General features: G+C 34.7%; 1 protein-coding gene across 5 annotated transcripts; it reads right to left on the reverse strand.

The window, feature by feature from the left end:
* Positions 1-1148: 1148 nt before the first annotated feature.
* On the reverse strand, positions 1149-19112 carry LOC113873601 (folylpolyglutamate synthase). Of its 5 annotated transcripts, none has more exons than XM_027511792.1 (17): positions 18974-19112; positions 18147-18307; positions 17700-17896; positions 17248-17313; positions 16891-17000; positions 16101-16161; positions 14692-14775; positions 13769-13825; positions 6361-6421; positions 6113-6159; positions 5872-5949; positions 4869-5027; positions 3821-4156; positions 3440-3518; positions 2881-3036; positions 1985-2184; positions 1149-1530 (listed from the first exon to the last, which is right to left on the reverse strand). In XM_027511792.1, the coding sequence occupies exons 2-17, from the start codon at positions 18298-18300 to the stop codon at positions 1471-1473; spliced, it is 1905 nt and encodes a 634-aa protein (XP_027367593.1). In that variant the 5' UTR covers positions 18301-18307; positions 18974-19112; the 3' UTR covers positions 1149-1470. The 5 variants fall into 5 exon arrangements, with proteins under 5 accessions (XP_027367593.1, XP_027367594.1, XP_027367595.1 ...); XM_027511790.1 differs by lacking the exon at positions 18974-19112 and adding an exon at positions 18679-18781 and having other exon boundaries at positions 1193-1530; XM_027511791.1 differs by lacking the exon at positions 18974-19112 and adding an exon at positions 18725-18775 and having other exon boundaries at positions 1193-1530.
* Between the last annotated feature and the right edge of the window lie 559 nt (positions 19113-19671).

Genomic DNA, 19671 nt, shown 5'->3' on the forward strand with positions numbered 1-19671 from the left:
AGTTGCATCTGGAATTAAACATTATTGATTGAAATACATTTTTTCAACGTCTAATCAACATTTATCGTGTGATTGGTTCATTAAAATTACCTATACATACATTTTATAAATAAAAATTACTTTTAGTAACTTCAAAATGATGTACTTCCAAACTAAATAGTAGTAGAACTAAACATGCTTTTAATCTAAAAATAAAAAATACGTATATAGTTAAGTTATTTAAATTGAGTGAAATATTTACTAAAAAATATATATATTTTTTTTATCTTTTTGTAGAAGGAAGCCACCCTCAAAACAGAGGCAGACATACCCACTAAAAACAAGGACAAAGATGGAGGATGAGAAAAAGGAGTGTCAAACGGAGAAGGGAAGAAGGAATGGATAAAGTGATGTATAGTCATAAGAAGAGTATTTTACCCTAAAAAAAACTTAAAATTGTGTCATTTTAAGGGGAAAAAGGAAAAATTAGTTTATTTTTGAAAGATAAAAAATATTTTTTACTTAAAAAGTCCTGAAAATTGCATCGTTATGGAGAGAGGAAGGGAAAGTCGACATTTTTCTGTAACAACATTGTTTAGTTATTAAAGACCACAAAATTAAGCTGTAATAGTAGTAAATACAACTGCGATGATCGCCACGGTAAAACGCTTCACTATAATAGATCTGTGGCAGCTGAAGATTGCTTCCCCATGCATCACCGTGCTATTGACAACTATAAGGCAATCTAGTCAAGAAAACGAGTAATGGGTCAAATCACAAAAACAAGCTAAAACAAACGTAACAAAATCGGACGAGCCTACCGGTCCTACTATCTTGCGCAATTCCATGCTATCCTACAAATCTCGGATCTTGCCTGTGAGTAAGCATGGCATAGTGGTTCAGGATCATAGAATCGCTTGATTCTCCAAGTTGGCACACAATTTTAACTACCATGATAAGCATAGTTATCGAAATAAATATTTAAAAATAATTTCATCATTAATTGCTGGCTTGTGTTCTTTTATTTACATCCTTTTCCTGAAAACTCTGGAAAAAATCGTGGTTTCATTTATTATTCTGTATCTTGAGTCTGCCAAAACTGATCAAGGGTCAAGAAGCATGAATAAATAATAATAGTTTTGGGAAGAGCTAAGTATCATATGATTGTCCCAAACTGAACTTTCTCAAGATTAACAATGAATAGTACATTAGTATGCACATGTAATAGCTTCGTATGGATTAAAAAATGAACCTTTAATATTGGTTTACCAATTTTGCTATTTTTTCCCCGCGTTTTTTTTAAGCATTTCGGAGATGGTGTGAAATATGCCCATACAATTGCTCATATTTGTAAAGAAAGAAATATCTGCACACCATTGAGCAATCACATGAGCTCAATATCTGCTGAAATGATTGAAAAAATGGCAACATTTGTTGCAATAAAAGTTTCCAAAGCCAATTTAAGCAGCCACTTTTATTCTTCAATTTGAATCATCTTTTCAAGAGCTTTAGTACATCTCCAACAAGATGCAGCGATCCAGTGACAAGAACCTGCAACCATCAGTAACAATTGGCTCTCAGCATGCACTTAGTATTGGGGAGGTGGGCAGCAAGCTGAAGAGATAGTGAAAAAACACACTTCTTTGTGTCCCATTAACAAATAGAAGGAAAAGTCAAACACCATTCTCCATCTTCTCAAGACAATTATAGGCACGGTGTTTAAACAGAATAATACATCACTAGTGTTTCAACACCATTAATGGTACAATGGATAAGGCATGGAAAAGAGAAGAACAAAGAAATTCAACCCAACAGAATTGAGTTGAAAAAGACACCTTTGAAAGGGAAGAGAGAAAAGGTGAAGCAAAATTTGATTGTCACTTGTTTAATGGCATTTATTAGGATGTTCCCGGTTATAGAAAAAATTTGAGATTTAGCACTAAATAAGAAATACTCATCAACCAAGACAAATATACGAATTAAGTACCATCAACGTTATTGTTACCTGAAGTCTTGTGGATGGGTGTTCTTTGACACAGTCCCTCAGCCATTTTATTGTCATTGGCAACGAAGGTATTACTGCACTGCATGCAAGATAGTTACGAGAATGCAAGCCATTTGAACTATCATCATAAAGAAATTCATGAGGTGGTAAGATCTCCTTGCTATCTATCTTGAAATCCTTTTCAAGCGAAGTTGTCACTTCTGCAGATAAACAAGATAACGCACAGGTCAGAAAGTCAAGCTTTGTCAAGAATACTTGGTCCTGTAATGCAGCATGTTAGCATGAAATAAAGGAATTCTGGTATGGTCTGTCTAAATAATTTCATTAGGCAATTTTCTGTCGTTACATTTATGATTTATCTATTATCTAGGCATAATCTAAAGCCTAATATTTTTGAAGAACTTACAATAGCAGTCACTGTTGAATTTTAAACATTATAGTGTTCCACAAACTTCTAAATCAATATTTTGTATCTCATCGTTTGGTTGAATTTTCTTAGGAAATACTTTCCACTTTGTTTACAAGATAATAAGGATGCCGAAGGAACCAACATTGTAACTAGATGGCTTTATTCTTTTAATTTTAAGAATAAATATTTCAATTGATTGTCAAGGCTCAAATATATATGTCATTATCAGGACCACTCTACTGAATTAATGCCAGCATGATAAAGCACTAAAAGTTGCTAAGTTGAGCCTCTGGATATCTTCCAATGAATGCCAGACAGGAAACAACAAAAATTCAAGAGATTGATATCAGACTGTTATTACCCCTTGATGCTTAAAGATCCATTTGCTACATTAAAGACAATATGACTGAGACAAGCATAATGAAAACCACCATGAGGTCCCTAGAGTGACAAAGAACATGTTACAAGCTGAAAAGGTGGGGTATACCCTTCCCATGCGTAATCTTCTCCCAGATTCTTTGGAGGTTAAACTGCCATGATAGATCTATGCCATGGAGATCAGAAGAAATAACTGATGCTCCGGAAGTAACCTTAGTATACTTCGACATACTTGGTACAAAAAGTGCTCTTGAGAAATGAATACCTGTGCAAGGTTTGAACACATTCTGAATGCATTAGTGCAATCCAACCCATAGGCATGCACAACAAAAGAAAAAAACATTTCAGATAGCAAAGTGAGAACATATACAACACTTGAACATCATTCTTTTTCAATTATTTTTTTCCTTCCAGAGAATTATCGAAAATGTAATGTAGCATTTTATGTTGGATATATTTGAAATGCATTTCTCCACCATAACATACGCAATGGGTCAACTCACTGAACTGGTATGCTAGAAGGTTCAATGTACTGTCTAATATATTCTTAAGTCCAGTCACAAATTTTATATGTAAGCAAAAAAGGTAGTCATGACTCGTAATGAAAATAGCCTTTTATAAAAGAAAGTGAATATAACTAATTATGAGGTGCTTTGAAGCAGGAATACCTGAAGAAGCACATGTATTCACCAACCGTGGAAGCAAAATATGAGGATTTCTCACATCTAAGCAATTGAATATAAGAATCTACAATTAATCAATGCTGAATATCAGGAGGGAATTAATAATGAAATAAATGATCAAAATAATTTCATGTGGTACTTTGTCAGATTCAAGAAATCTCAAAAACAATTAATGATATATAAAACAAAAACTAAAGCAATTAGTGTTGAGGATTGCATTAATATAGTTGGTTGAAAGTGACAACCCTAGTATTTACTTCAAAATGGGGGAAGAATCATCCAAGAAAGGATATACTATGTTATCACAACAACAATGGTTAAGCTCCAAGAACAGCTGGAACAATCAATTATTTTCAGAATGCCTACCCGCCTAAAAGATTTCTCAAACTGCTCCAAGGTCTTGCTTTGATTTGAGATGTGACCATTTTCTGAAGATTCCTCTGCATTTTCTACTTCAAAAGACGAATGTGATGGAATATCATATTGTCTTACGGCATTAGAGAACCACTTTGCGCAAGCCTCCATGCTCTCTGGACTATGAGCTCCATCCAAATAAAATATCAACTCTCCAAAAGTTTTGGTCACAATTGCTGAGGAGTCAGAATTTGGAGGAGAGTCATAAACAATCTGAGCTCTTCCAGAAAAATGGGCATTTGAAAGGCCTCTAATAAATTCATCGGGCAAATTAGGGTCCTGAAAATCCTATTATACAATGAAAGAAGTTGGGTGAAAATGGCGTATTATGAAGAAAGAGAAATATAACATTATTGTTGATACACTAGATCATGAAACAATGAAGGAAGAGCAGGCGGAATAATCTTAAAGTGGAAAAAATGCAATTATTATACACACCAACCAATTGAAAATAAAAAAATATTTACTGGTTAATCCATCCAAAAGGATTAAAATCTGTGATAGGTAACCCCATAATTAGTTAGATTCTATGTTAGTTTGTTAGTTGTTGATATCTGTTGGTTGGCCAGTTATCTTATTACAAAGAATATGGAAAATCTCCGTTAGTTACAGTACTGCAGAACTTAAAGGGTATGCACCTCCCAATGTCAAAAGGCCCTAATTTCCTCTCACAAAATATAAGATACTCCTCTTTCTCAACCTCTCCTCTTATGTATAAGCACTCTGCCATAAGTCTTCTCTATCTCAACTTGACCAACAGATATCAACAACTAACTAACTTTATAAACATTAACTAATTATATCTGTGACTAATGGTGTTACCAATCAATCTGACTATGACAAGAGACTCATTCTGATAGCATAGTTATTGCCAATGCATTTTAGATTCTAATGCATTATGATATACAAGGGTTTGCATAAATTATCTGCTTAGATTCTAATGCATTATGATTTACAAGGCTTTAGATAAGCATGAACCAAAAGTAGAATTTTAACTAACGTTCTGAAAAATTTCCCCCCAGTTTCCTGTTCTCTGAAGCCAGCATCTAGAAAGTGAGACTGCAAGAGCAGCATTATAGAATTGGTGATTGCCAGATAAACGAAGCTTTAATCCCTTTATTTGCTTATAGTCAAAAGGTTCAGTCACTTCCAGTGGAACCTGCAGCCATTGAAAATAAGCAAAATTAATAGCATTAACAATTAAGAGGCCCATCTGCTCAGGTGAGGTTGCCCATGCTCCAGAATGCTTGTATGATTGATGGCAGCTGGCCTATATTTTCCTACTAAATCAGAGCTCTAAAATATTGGAAGTACTTGATTACATATAATTGAATATCTGAAAAGTTAATCTTTCAGACAGTTAGAACATGCCTGATTACGAAGTTTCACTTAAAGTTTCAGTTTTATTAATTTATTTTTAACAACAGACTCAATCTGAAAATTCATTACATAACCAAAAGCCTGTCCTTCAAAACAACTAGAAATCATAAGAGTTGTATGGTATAAACAAGTGACCCTTCTAAGCTTACTGTGTGATGAAACATTATTTTTCCCTCGAAGTCATTTATCTTATCATATGTAAACAAAGTGAGAGGGTGACCCCTGGTGCGATGATAAGATTGCGGCTTTATGACCCACAGGTCAGAAGTTCATATCCTGGAAATAGTCTCTTCACTTGCGTGGGTAGGTCACATTTATCTACCCTCCCTAAACTCCACCAAGAGGGAACATTATACACTGGGCTGCCATTAGATCTGATTAAGATCTTTAATTAATCTAAATTAAAACTAGTAACAAAGAATTTGCAGTTTTATGAGTTTATTACAGTAATGTTTTGATGAGCAACATCCTGAGTCAAGGTGAGGATAGGAGCTTCTGACCATAAGAACTCTAAATTTGTTTTTCTCAAAATAATAAAAGCAATTGGCATTGATAAGAGACATCATAATGCTCTTTCCTTGACGTACTTTATAACAGTTGAAGGGATTGATAACAGTGATTACCATGAGTTCTTTGGCCCTCTCAAGGATAACTTCCATTGCTTCAGGAGGTTGGGGAACTGTGAAGGCAGGAACTTTAGGCTTCAAGAACAGGAAAGACATAAACTCTTCAGAAGATAAGGCAAAAACTGAAGGTGGGGAGGGGGTATAGAACTCAAATAAATAGAGCAAAAGTACAACAATAAGTAGCTATTTCCATAGAAATCAAAGTGCAAATTAGATTGCTGAAGTAGAATTTTCATACCTTAAAAATCCCTGCCTTTTGTGAAGCTATTTGTCCAAGAGTATCTCCTGCATAATTTTAGTAATTTCAAATACCTTTCTCCATATTGTGGTCAATTCAATGTTGTTGAAGAAAAAGCACAAAATTTGAAAGATAAAAATGAGAGTTTACATCGATGATGGAAACCTCAACACATGAACATGTTAAGTTTTTCTGAGTAAACAAATTGCAAAGCAGCAGAATGTTCAGAAACTATGAGAAATACACACCCAATATCTCAGTATGATCCATGCCCAAAGAAGTAATGCCACACACAGTAGGTTCTTTAATCTGCAAGTTCATAATCAGTTTGAAATGTAATAGCTATAAATCATAAGCAAGTGAGCACAATTTCTTTAAACAATTTTTTATTAGTTCAAGAAAGTAGAGTAAAGAATTGTTACCAACAGAAGTTATAAGAAATAAATCCGTGATACCATATACTTGGAAATTATGAAATTCTATCTTGTGTGACTACATTATAATTTACATGTATATATAAGAGTTTAATCATAATATTTACATGAGAAAATATCCTAAATATCATAGAGTATTTCCTAATAATCATAAAGATAATGGAAAGTAATTACAAAGATAATGACAATAAATATTTACAATAAATAGTAGTAAGGATCCAACTGGCCACGATGTTGACTGTGAACACAAAGACAATATAACCTAAGACAAGAACTCGAATGCTATTCATAAAAGAAGGATGAAAGATAGACATTGATTGGACAGGACTAGGGTCATTCAAAATGCAACTGGGCAACCTATTGATTTAATAAGCAGCCGTTAAAACTGCTTCTCCCCAATATGATTTAGGTACTATCATGTAAAGCTTTGGTAACTTTCAAGAGATGTTGATTTTTCCTTTCTATACTCCATTTTGTTAAGGAATATCTATACACGTCAACTCATGAATAGTCTTGCAGAAATTGAGACAATTTTTGGTTCACTTATTCTCATCTATTATTTGTTCATAAGCATTTAATTGTTTTTCCAAGTTATGTTTGAATTAGGTAATAAAAATCCACAAATAATTGAGTCACTTCAATTTTATCTTTCACAAAATAAATCTAACACACACACACACAATTATCAATTAATAATACAAATCATTTAGCACTAGAAATATTAGCAATAGGAGCTGGTTCCCACACATCAGAGTGGATAAGATTAAAAGGTGCATTACTTTTTATGAAAACTATTTGAAAAAGTCACACAATAGTGTTTAACAAATTGACAGACATTACATTGAAAAGATCGAACTGATTCTTTTAAAACAAAGAAAGAAACATATTCTTTAGTAAACAAAAAGGTGTCACCTAGATACCTAGGTTGAAGCTAAATCTGAGAGAAGACATATTTAACAGAAAACTGATTACAAGAATTGACCTTCCTTCTTCCAACATTGTCTTGAACTTCAATTTGTAGTGATCGAAAGTAATATAACCCTCCTTATTCCTTAGCAACTCCAATTGTCCTTCTCAAGAAAAGATCTTGAAAAATTCAATGAATGAAAAGTTACAAAACAATTTAGATCACGTGTGAGTATATGAAGATAAGGTTGTTGGTGCATTGAATATTACCTCACCAAAAAAAGAGAGTTTGTGAAACATTTGCAACTATAATGTGATTTGTACAAGATTAAGTAGAATGGAAAGCAAAAGAGGAAAGATTGGGGATCTGATACAAGGTGAATCTAAGAACAGCTAGGTGTTCAAAGATTTCACAAGACAATAGGAAACTCAATGGAAGAATGAATTTCGAATATTATTGAAGAACAAGAATGAAGTTCACACAGAATTTTACAAAAAAAACTTGTTTCCTTACAACAGATGAAAACTATTTATAGTTTGTCAATTTCTAACTAACTTCCCATACGTGAAATTATAACGGAATTCCTGCTAACTACCCTTACATGTGTACAGTGACTTGGTCGCAAGTCACCTATACCAATATTTTCCCCCGTAACATAATCCTTGTCCTCAAGGATTGAAATGAGGAAACTTTCGCTTCAGGTCATAATAAAACTCCCACGTGGCATCCTCTACAGTTGATGCTTCCACTTGACCAAAACCTTGGTGATAGGCATATTTTCCCTCTTCAGAGTCATTCTGTCAAGGATGGATTCAGGTTCACGTCCTCCCCCAATTGAATCAGAAACTTCAAGACAATTGCTGGAAATAGGTACCTCTCCAACATGCTTCTTCAATTGGGATACATGGAAGACATTGTGGACCTTGGATCCCGCTGATAGTTGAATTCTATATGCAACTGAACCTATTTTATCCAGAATTGTATAGGGACCATAATACTTTGGGGACAACTTAGCATTCACCCGTCGTGCAACAGAAATTTGTCTATAAGCATGAAGTTTCACATAGACCCAGTCACCAACCTCAAATTGCCTGTCAGATCTATGCTTGTCAGTAAGCTGTTTCATTCGTTCTTAAGCTGTTTTCAAATGAAATTAAACCACCTTCAACATTTCTTCACGTTTCTGAAAGCTTCTATCCACTAACTCAACCCTAGACTCCCCAGGAAGGTAAGGTAAGTGCATTGGTGGCTGTTGACCATACACAACTTCATAAGGGCTGGTTCTGATTGCAGAATGGTAGGTAGTATTATACCACCACTCAGCCAATGGCAACCATTTTGACCACTCATGCGGAACATCCGCACACATACATCAAAAGTAAGTTTCCAAGCACCTATTCAATAATTCTACCTGACCATCAGTTTGAGAATGGTAAGCAGTAGAAAGGTTTATTTGTACACCCTGACAAGACATCATATCTTTCCAGAATTGGCTCACAAACACAGGGTCTCTATCACTTGTTATCGACTCAGGAAAACCGTGCAGCTTAAACACATTGTCTAGGAAACATTGAGCAACATCAGCAGCTGTGTAAGGATGTTTAAGTGCCATGAAGTGTGCTGCTTTACTCAGCCTGTCCACCACCACATATATAACCCGCTTCCCACATGATCTCGGAAGACCTTTAATAAAATCCATATTGATATGCTGCCAAATTCTTCTTGAAATATGCAGTGGCTGCAGTAGTTCCGGGATGGCAGCTGTATCATATTTAGACTTTTGACAAGTGCTGCATTGCATTACAAGGGTCCTAACATCTTTTGTCATTCCTTTCCAATAAACCACAGCTTGCATTCTCCTCAAAGTAGCATCTCTACCTGAATGACCTCCACTAGTAGAAGCATGCAGCCAATCAAAAATAGCTTTTCTGATCCAGCAATCCTTCCCTACAACCAATCTCCCTTTTCTTCGTAGCTCATTGTTCTGCCAAACATAATGTTTATGTGAATCAGCATTGGCCTGAATTTCAGTAATCAATTGTTGTAGTGTGCTATCACTAGCCCATGACAGTTAAACTTTTTCATACAAGTCAGATTCAGGTACACAAGTGTTGATGGCTTAACAGTCAACGGGTTCCTGTCTTGATAAGGCATTAGTAGCCATGTTTTCATGCCCTTACTTGAACTCAATAGAGAAATCAAATGCCATCAACTTTACCAGCCACCTCTGTTGAAAAGTAATTGTTAACCTTTGGTTGAGTATGTATTTTAAACTCTAATGATCTGTTCAGATAATGAATTTTGTATTAAGCAAGTAATGTCGCCACTTCTGCACAGCAAATACCACTGTCAAAAGCTTTTTTTCATAGATTGACAAAGCCCGTTGCTGAGAATTCAGAGCTCTACTGATAAATGCAATAGGGTGGTGGTCTTGCATTAAAACAGCACCAAGACCATGACCAGAAGCATCGACTTCAACAATAAAGACCCTAGAAAAATCTGGCAAAACCAACACTGGAGCTTCCACCAATTTGGCTTTTAGAGTCTGAAATGCATTTAATGCTTCAGGAGACCAATGAAAATTCTCCTTTTTTAGCATGTTGGTTAGAGGTTTAGCAATACAGCCATAGTTTCACACAAATCTCCTGTAATACCCTGCAAGTCCCAAAAACCCCTTAGCTGTTTAAGAGTGGTAGGTAGAGGCCAATTTTGGACAGCTGTGACCTTAGCAGGGTCAGTTGCAATCCCTTCTCTTGAGATAAAATGGCCAAGGTATTCCACCTTGTCAACACAAAAATAACATTTGCTCCTTCTAGCATACAAGGAATTGGACCTCATAGGAAGTAAAACCAGTTGCAAATGCTGTAAATGCGTCTTTAAACTGCTGCTATATATTAAAATATCATCAAAGAACACTGACAAAAACTTCCTTAAGTAATCTTTGAAGACATCATTCATCAGCCCTTGAAAAGTGGCTGGTGCATTTGTGAGGCCAAAAGGCATCACCAAGTATTCGAAGTGTCCCCCATGTGTCTTGAAAGCAGTTTTGTGAATGTCACTCTCAGCTATTCTTACCTGGTTATAACCAGACCAAAGATTGATTTTTGAAAACACTACTGAACCATATTGTTCATCCAGCAGGTCATCCACCAATGGAATTGAAAATCTGTCCTTGATAGTCTGTTTATTAAGCTCCCTATAATCCACACAGAGCCTCCATGAACCATCTTTTTTCCCAACCAAAACTACAGGACTAGCATAAGGACTGGTGCTGTGTTGAATCACTCCACTATTGAGGTAGTCCTTAATTAACTTGTCAATGATATCTTTTTGACGTTTGGCATATCTATAAGGTCGTTTATTCACTGGATCTGCCCCTTGTATCAGGGGTATTATATGATCATGCGTAGGCCTCTTTAGAGGTAATTTTGTTGGTTCCATTAAAAGATCTTCAAACTGTAATAAGAGAGCTTCGATAGGTTCCTGTACAATAGTGTCAGAAGCATGAGTAGTTAAGGAAGAAAAAACTCCCTGATCGCTCTCACAAATGTGCAACATTGACAACTGAGGTTCTGAATTCAAGACCTTGTTCAGCTGTTTCTTCTTCATAGTTGTTAAACTTGATGGATTAGCCCCTCTCAAAACCAGCTTTTTTCCGTCAACATAAAATTCCATTGATAGTTTGTCAAAATTCCAAGTTATGTTTCCTAAGGTAACTAACCATTCAATTCCTAATACCAAATCACAGCACCCCAAGGGAATCAGTAACATATCTAAGACAAAGTTGGTTTATTGAATTGTCCAAGTGAATTGTTTGACTACTGAGCAGATTTTTACCTTATTCCCATCTGCAACGGCCACACTCAAATTTCGAACATCCTTAATTAAGCAGCCCAATTTCTTAGCCATGTTAACATTGAGGAAATTATGAGTACTCCTACTATCAATAAGTATATGCAGAGGTCTTTTTTTAAAATAGCCAGTCCCTCGCATGGTCTTGAAAGTAGTCACACCTGTCAACGCATTTACAGAAATTTGAGGGTCCAAACTGCCGTCCAACATAGTAGTCACAGAACCAAGGTTGGAAACTGTATTATCATCACCAATCTCACTACTGTCATCATCATTTGCTTCCAATACATGCAATTGGAGTTTCTTATGGGTAAGGGCATAGGCTGGGGTAAAAGGCTCATCACAGAAGTAACAAAGCCCTTTGGCTCTTCTCTCATTCATGTAGGCTAGGGTAAGCTTTTTACTGGTTTGTGTTTGGTAATTGGGAAGTGTAGTTTGGTTAGCTGGTTGTTTAGGTGGGTTGGTAGGTAATATGGATTTGGAAGGTTGTGATATCTGACTTGGTTTAGAAAATGGGTTAGAGGTAAAACTGTTTGCAGCAGTGGATTCATATAATTTCGCCAAAGTGAAAGCCTTCCTAACATCCTGAGGCTGGAACATCCTCACCATCAGTTGTATTTCCTTTTTCAATCCTCCTAGTAAACAGCTCAATATATAATCCTCAGTTAAATCCAGCCTAGAGATTAGGGAGTTGAATTCCTCATGGTATTCAACTACTGATCCTTTGTGTCGAAGCCTCATCAAAGAAGCCATAGGGTCATCACAGGTATCTCCGAATCTATCAGTTACTATCTTAGTAAACTCAGTCCAATTGGATAAAGTATGTACACCTAGCGTTTTTACAAAGGGAGTATGCCACAGTAGGACTTTTCTTTCAAAATAAGTAACTGCCAAACATACTTTAATATCCTCAGGAGTACCGTCAATAGAAAAGTATGTATTACATTAGTAAATCCATTGATTTACTGAATCGTCATTAAAACGAGGAAAGTCAATACGTGCTAACCTGGTGCCACACGAGTAATTGTTTTTCGTATGATCTTTACGTCCCAGATTCGCAACACTTCCATTTGTCGCTGTCAATTCGATCAGGTGCTGGTGCATTTCTTGGAAGGAACGTTGAATTGATTGATCCATCGAAACCTGCAAGGCCTCTTGGACATTTGTCTGAGTCGACGTCGCCAATGCCATCAATCTTTCATCCAATCGCAGATTGATTCTTGATTCAATGCGCTCTTCCAATTTGCGTTGCGCAGCCTAGCTTCTTGTCACATTTGCCATTGAAGAAGGTCCTTGACGAACTCACTGATACCACTGATACAAGGTGAATCTAGGAACAGCTAGGTGTTTGAAGATTTCACAAGATAATAGGGAATTCAATGGAAGAATGAATTCCGAATATTATTTATTGAAGAACAAGAATAAAGTTCACACAGAATTTTACAAAAAAAACTTATTTCCTTACAACAAATGAAAACTATTTATAATTTGTCAATTTCTAAATAACTTCCCATACATGAAATTATAACGGAATTCCTGCTAACTATCCTTACATGTGTACAGTGACTTGGTCGCAAGTCACTTATATTAGGACCATGTGATCCGATGCACTAGAGTCGATTATCTAAATATCTCCAAGTTCAGAGCATGGAGTACTATAAGAAAAACTAAAATTCTTATCAATCATAACAAAAGAGCAAGTTCCCAAAGACTTACTCAAGGAAGTGACGATAAGGGCTTGCAGACGTTCTAATTCTATCTAAGTGAGAGCGGCAAAGTTCTTTTGTTCAGCCATGGTTAAAAAAAAATGTATGTTTTAACGATAACACATAGGGTTAAAAACAGGTCCCAATCAGCAGAGGAAGTCCCGACAAGCAAAATGACGTTTGTGGCGAGGCAAACACCGCAAACAATGGCTAAGAAGGCAGTGCGTGGCTTGTAGTGTGGTGGTGCGTGGTGGCTCTATTGCGGACGAAACTCTGGGGTTTGGCCAATCTTGGCCTTGCACTCCGGATGGTGTGGTTGCCAAATTGATTGGTGGTCTGGTGGGGTGGCATGGGTTTTCAGCAGCTGAGACAAATTGAAAAAGAGAGCCTAAGCACAATGAAGGTGTAGACATATGCCGTAATGAAGACAGTTGGTAGGGTGTAAGTGCTGCAATGAAGTCAGCTAGGATTTGGGTGTTGAAATGAAGGTAGCTAGGGTTTGGTTTGTGGAAGCAACCGCAAGATCAAAGTCTTCAATACCAACTTGTAAATTTTGAAATTCTAACTTGTGAGAATACATTACAATTTACATGTATATATAGAAATCTAATCTTAATATTTATAAGGTAGAATATCCTAGAGAATTTTCTAATAATCATAAAGATAATGAAAATAATGACAGAGATAATGGACAATAAATATTTAAAATGAATAGTAGTCATTATAATATATTCCCAACACAGATATCAATGCATACCACATTAGTTGAGTCTTCTTTGCCTCCAAGACCAACTTCTATAATGGCAGCATCAACCTATTAATGGCAACCATTTAAAAAAAATATTATCAGTGAGGGAAAAGGTGGAGAAAAGATGAAGAAAGAATGACAACATAAGCAGATAAGTAAATGTTTACTAGTAAGCACATTATATTAGACTAAAAGGTGCAGCATACGAAAAGAAAAAGGTTCAGCAAGGATTCCTAAATCAAAACATAATTTATAAAGATGCACATAAAAATATAATACAGGAATTTTATTATGATCCAAAAAACAAACAGAATATTTGTAGGATTTCATCTTATTTTACTAGCAAATGATGAAAAGCATACAGTTTTAAAAAAATTAAGTGTAGTTTCAGAATGATGCGGATAAAATACATATAAGCATCTGAGATGAGAAAGCAATCCATCCTTCTAGAAAATTCCTTAGAATGAAAAAAAATAGTTCAGTAGTTTCTGTTTTATTTTAATTTTACTTAAAAGAGTATGCATGGTATAAGTATCGGTAACAACTAATCTCCTTTATTAAAATAACATTAATCACAGAACAAAACAGTTGTCCAGAGTGCAAAGAGCATGCTGCAGGGAGATAATGGTATCTATCTATCTATCTATCTATATATATACATACTAGCAATGACATAAGAATTTTTTTATATAATTAGACATGGCCAAACTGTTTTGGTTTGGTACTGCATCATTCGGAAATAATTTAATCTTGCACTTTCAAAATAGTACAGGTAAAACAATTTTGTAAATATCATTGGCTACTGGTCTATGTGAACTTGATCCAGAAAATGACAAGTTCATCACATCAAATCTTCCACAATGGCTATTGCAAACAAGGATATACAGTAGTTTTGCAATAATTTAGTATGAAACTTGATAAACAGGGTTTACCTGTTCAGATATAAATATTTTGAAGGCCAATATAGTTAGAAACTGAAATAATGGGGGCATTGGAAGGTTCTCTGTTGTATTTTCCTGTGAAATTAAGCTTCAGGAGTTGAGAAACTGCCACCAGAAGATGTCAATATTAAATGGATAATATATTTATGTTCTATTGTTTCTTTTAACAAATGGTTTCACATCTGAAACATAAACATTTAATGATTAGATTTGAAATATACTGTATGAAAGTTACAATTTCTCATCAAGTGCAATGGACAAATGAAAAAGAGAGAAAAATTTACTTTTCAAGTGAATGTTTTTAGATTTGCTGTTACATGTGCTTTTCCAAGTATAATGTCCAGTCAATTTTGTAAAGCAAATTTTCTCTCTGAAAGGGAAAAAAAAAAAAAAAGCAATAATAGCCATGAAGCATGGTATGAGTTAATGTTATCTTTTCAATGACCGAGCTCTCTCCCTTTTGATCCACAAAACTAAAATGGCTGATGGTATTTACAAGATCCAAATAAAATAATAGAACAGATATCTATTGGAAAATCCCACATTGTCTGCCTCAATTATTGGGGTGTGCTTCATATGCCTGTTGGGAAACTTCACTTAAAAGTGGTTTAAAATGGAATTTAATGTGGTATCAGCCTAAAGCCCATTTCTGTCATTTCAATAGTTTCTGCCATGTATTGCCCAGTGCCGCAAACATCAATAAGGAGAGTATTGAAAAGTCACATATTACTTGCCTTACCAAGGTGTGGTTTATTTATGTACCTACTACTGCAAAACTTCACTTAAGCCAGTTGATTTTAAGATGTAGTCTAACAGATAGCAAAAGGATTAGCAAAAATTGACTAAAGGTTGTCATGAGTAGTATGTGAAGGAAGAATGATGAGTACCTACGGAGGGTGCAATGTAACCAATCAGCTCACATGGCACTGATGGCAGGTGGCACAACAAATATGGATTTGGGTAGTGGGAAAAGGATAAAGGGAGAAGAAAGGAGAAGGGAAGAGCAGGAGAATTGTGAGTGAGGTTTGGAAAGGAGGAATCAAGCCCCTTAAAGTGCTTGCAGTGTTTACACATCCATTTCTGTTATCTTGAATTTTCCCTTCTACTCTTGTACAAATCCCCATTGAGATGATATCATCTCATTATAAGCCACAGATTAGGTTTTCAGCTATTTCCATTCATTAAAAATGAGCTATGTTTTTTAGTTTTATTCAGTGCATTATCAGACAGCCAATATGGAAGGGTTAAAATAACTTGAATAGTCAATTCTTCTATAAAGTGTCAAATAAAAGCAGTTATGCTGCTAAAAGTGATGCTTGGATGATTGGATCTAAGAAATCTGCATATATTTAGAAAAAAGAAAGTCCAAAAAATTCTAAAACAAATAAAATAAATAATACCTCCAATAGGTTCCAACAATCCCAGAAATACTGTAAAAACTTATCTTCAGATATATCAATCCTACAGAGATAATAACAACTCAGAAGTTAATCCTAAAAATTAAAGCAAACAGCAAAAAATTCAACTAAACAGTTAATTGCACTGATTATTTTTCATACGAGTATATACAAAATTCTATTTGCAATTCATATTTCCTAATCTGGCACTGCTTTTCAGAAGGGAAATGTCATTTCTTTTCATCTAACAAATAGGTAGCACTAGCTGCTTCATTTGTTTGATGTTTGAACTTAAAATTAGGTGAAGGGTTTATTAGCAAGATAATGAGTGTACCAATCAATAATGTTCAACTTCAAAGATCCTCAACAAGGTATGATATTTCTTAATAAAGGTTTGTAAACATTTATAATGTAAATATCTTACTGCCAAGCACTCTCTCAATTCAGTTATTTTCACAAGATATAATAGTAAGAAAATTAGAATAGAAATTAGTCAACTGAAATCTAGATGCATTCTTATTCATCTGGGTTCATTGTTTTGAGTAGCAACTTTTAAACCTTTTGCAATATACTAGTTTACCAATTACCAGGATGGATATACCTATGCTGTACATTCATGCATAAGGGTAAGGTAATAATTGTGTGCAAGTGTGTGCACATATGTACACATGGGTGAATGCATGTGAGAGCGAGACAGGCATTGAAAAAGAGTGACAAAAGATCAGAATAGATGAATGGAATGCTGATACAATATCAGGCATTCTAGGACTAGTTAGTTCATTCAATTACTAACCCATCTATTCGAAATCGTTCACGAACATCAATTAGGTGAGGGGATGTGAAAACTCCAGTGCAAAAGCCACACTCCCTCAAGATTGCCTCACAAAATATGCATGTTGAACCCTGACAAGTAGTCCATTAACAAAAGGGGGGAAATGAAGGATGAATATGAATATTAGGGATGCCCTGACTGTAATCTTAGATACCAAACAATATTATCAGACAAGCAACAAATTAATTAAAAGATATTTAATATTCATAATGATATTTTGTTCTTCAATCTTGAAGCAAAAAGCAGAATCGACTTTTTAACAAATTGATAAATGATAAAATGAATCAAGAAAATACGAAAAATTATGAAAAAGAATACCTTCCCCTTTGTGCCAGCCACATGAATAATGTTGAGCCTATTTATACCTTCTTCCAAACCTAGTATCTGCATAAAGAACATCCATTTTACTTTTACTGTTCAAAGAAGTCTTATGAAGCTTTTACACGTTGTAATATGATGAGAATCAGATAATTCAAGGAGCATTTTCAACTATGGACTCCAACAAAGTAAAACATTTTCTTTGCCCTAATTGGTAAACAGACAAGGAATTCTGAGTCTGCTGAATTCTAATCCCATAACCCAGTTCTCTTCTTCTGTTCTATTTTCTTTGTTATTTTCAGTTGGGTGGGTAGCTAGGGGTAAATTTGATTACACCACCAAAACTAACCAAGACAAAATTATGCCATAATTAATTATAAGGTTATTATTACAAAGCAACATCTGTCATCACCACAATTTCAAAGTTCTTGGAAAATAGTTCAGCACATTACCTTAAGATACTTCGACATCCTCTCTAATTTGTTAGCAACTGGCGGCTTTTCTCCACGCCGCTGGCGAGTAATAAGAGATGAAAGTTTTTCCATGGCAGTTTCATATGAAGACAATGGGAAGTTCTGCAATTGTCCATTGGTGACAACATTGCTTCCCCTTTCCAAAAGAACTTCTGATGATGTCTTGTATACAAATCCTAAGGCATCAAGCCACAAGAAATCTTAAGAAACTCAATGTTAAGCTCTTGCAAATCCAACAGTGTCACATAAGTAAAGGTTTCCATACTTCTTCAATTGACTAAATCTCAGAATGGAAACTAGAGAAAGTCCATTCAAGTGCGCAGCACCGCACAACAAAAACTACTTGTAATTGGGTAACAGAAAAAATAAATTGATAACTAAATGGGATAGAAGCACTTCTAGTAATCTGTTTGAACAAGAACTTACTTTGTCCAGTGAGATTATGAATGCTTGTAAATGCAGGCAAACAAGAAGAAATCCAGTTTGTTTTAACTGTGGATTTCATATGCCGCCAAGGGAAGTGTGAAACTCCAATCATCTTGCACTTTGGGTAGATGTTGTAACTTGTCACCATCAACATATCAACCCTGCAATGTAAACATTACCACAATCAAAAGTTGCCAAGATAGAATAAGGACACATTTAGATCCACAGCTTAATTAAATGCTTATTCAATAATTTTTTTTTTTTCGCATCATGGCTTATGCCACAATTCAACCACTAAACTTACTGGAATAAACTGAAAAAAAAAAAAACTTATTTTGATTATACTAAGAAAATTTATTGAAATAAGCTAAAAAGTGTTTATAGAAGTCATAAACTATAATCGTAAGCTGTATTGAACTCTTCTAAAGGGACCCTAGCACAGGCAGATATTATGATTGGGAAATAAAAGGTAATTACAAAGTGACACACAACACCCCAGCATTAACTATACTCTATTTTTCCTCATCTTTACCCATTCATCTTCCTAATTAGTGACTACATTAATATGAGAGAGTAACCATTTCATTATTTTATTGCACTGAACATATCCAGATAGACTAAGAGGTAGGAGCAGTCCACAAGTTATCTATGCAGGGAATAATTATAATTATTCACTTAAAGTGAAAAATGATTTACACAAAAATAAAATAAAAACCGTTGGATTCACAAAGGAAGAATGAAACAGCAAACGCTAGAAGAGATGTATTGTAAACACGCTGCCTCTGGTAATGAATGAGAGTAGGGCAGAGAAAGAAAGAGAGGCTCACAGTGAATAGAAGAGAGAGGAAAAAGAGAAGCATGAGAATCTGAATTGATGCAGTGACTCTACCAATGGAATAGAGGTAAATCAAAAAATATAAAATATGCCTTGGCCACAGCACTACCGCGAAAGGCTTAACTTAACCCTCTCTGTCTCCATTTGTATTACAAAATAAGGTTCACCCGTTTAGGATTGAACAACCTTTTCCTTTTCACCCACCAATGCTCAGTTCTACTTGCTAAAAACAAATATTCACAGTTTTAACAATACTATTACCTTGTGTTAGGTAGAATGGTTAGGTAAATTTATCTGTCTATTCATGTAAACAGAATTTTATGACTTGTTGTCATAAAACTTGTTAAAATTATAATTACTTTTTAATAACAAATTATTAAAATTTAGTTTTTGACAAATTAAATAAGAAAAAATTATTTTCTATTATTAACTTGTATATGCAAAGTGCTGAGTTAGTTAATAAATTTTTTATTCAGTATTATTATTATTCATGTGTTAGATATGTGACAGAATTTATCCTAATTAATATACTGTTTTAAAATGAAGGATTAAATAAATTGTTTATTTTTATAAAAATTGTAATATTTGAAATTAGTTCCTAAAATTTTTTTAAACATTTAATTCTTGACAAATTAAACAAGTAAAAAACTAATTATCATTTTTAAATAAAAAATTCAATAAATGAGAGAC

Source organism: Abrus precatorius, unplaced genomic scaffold (genome assembly GCF_003935025.1).
Source record: "Abrus precatorius isolate BTA unplaced genomic scaffold, Abrus_2018 Scaffold7, whole genome shotgun sequence".
Lineage (NCBI taxonomy): Eukaryota > Viridiplantae > Streptophyta > Magnoliopsida > Fabales > Fabaceae > Abrus > Abrus precatorius.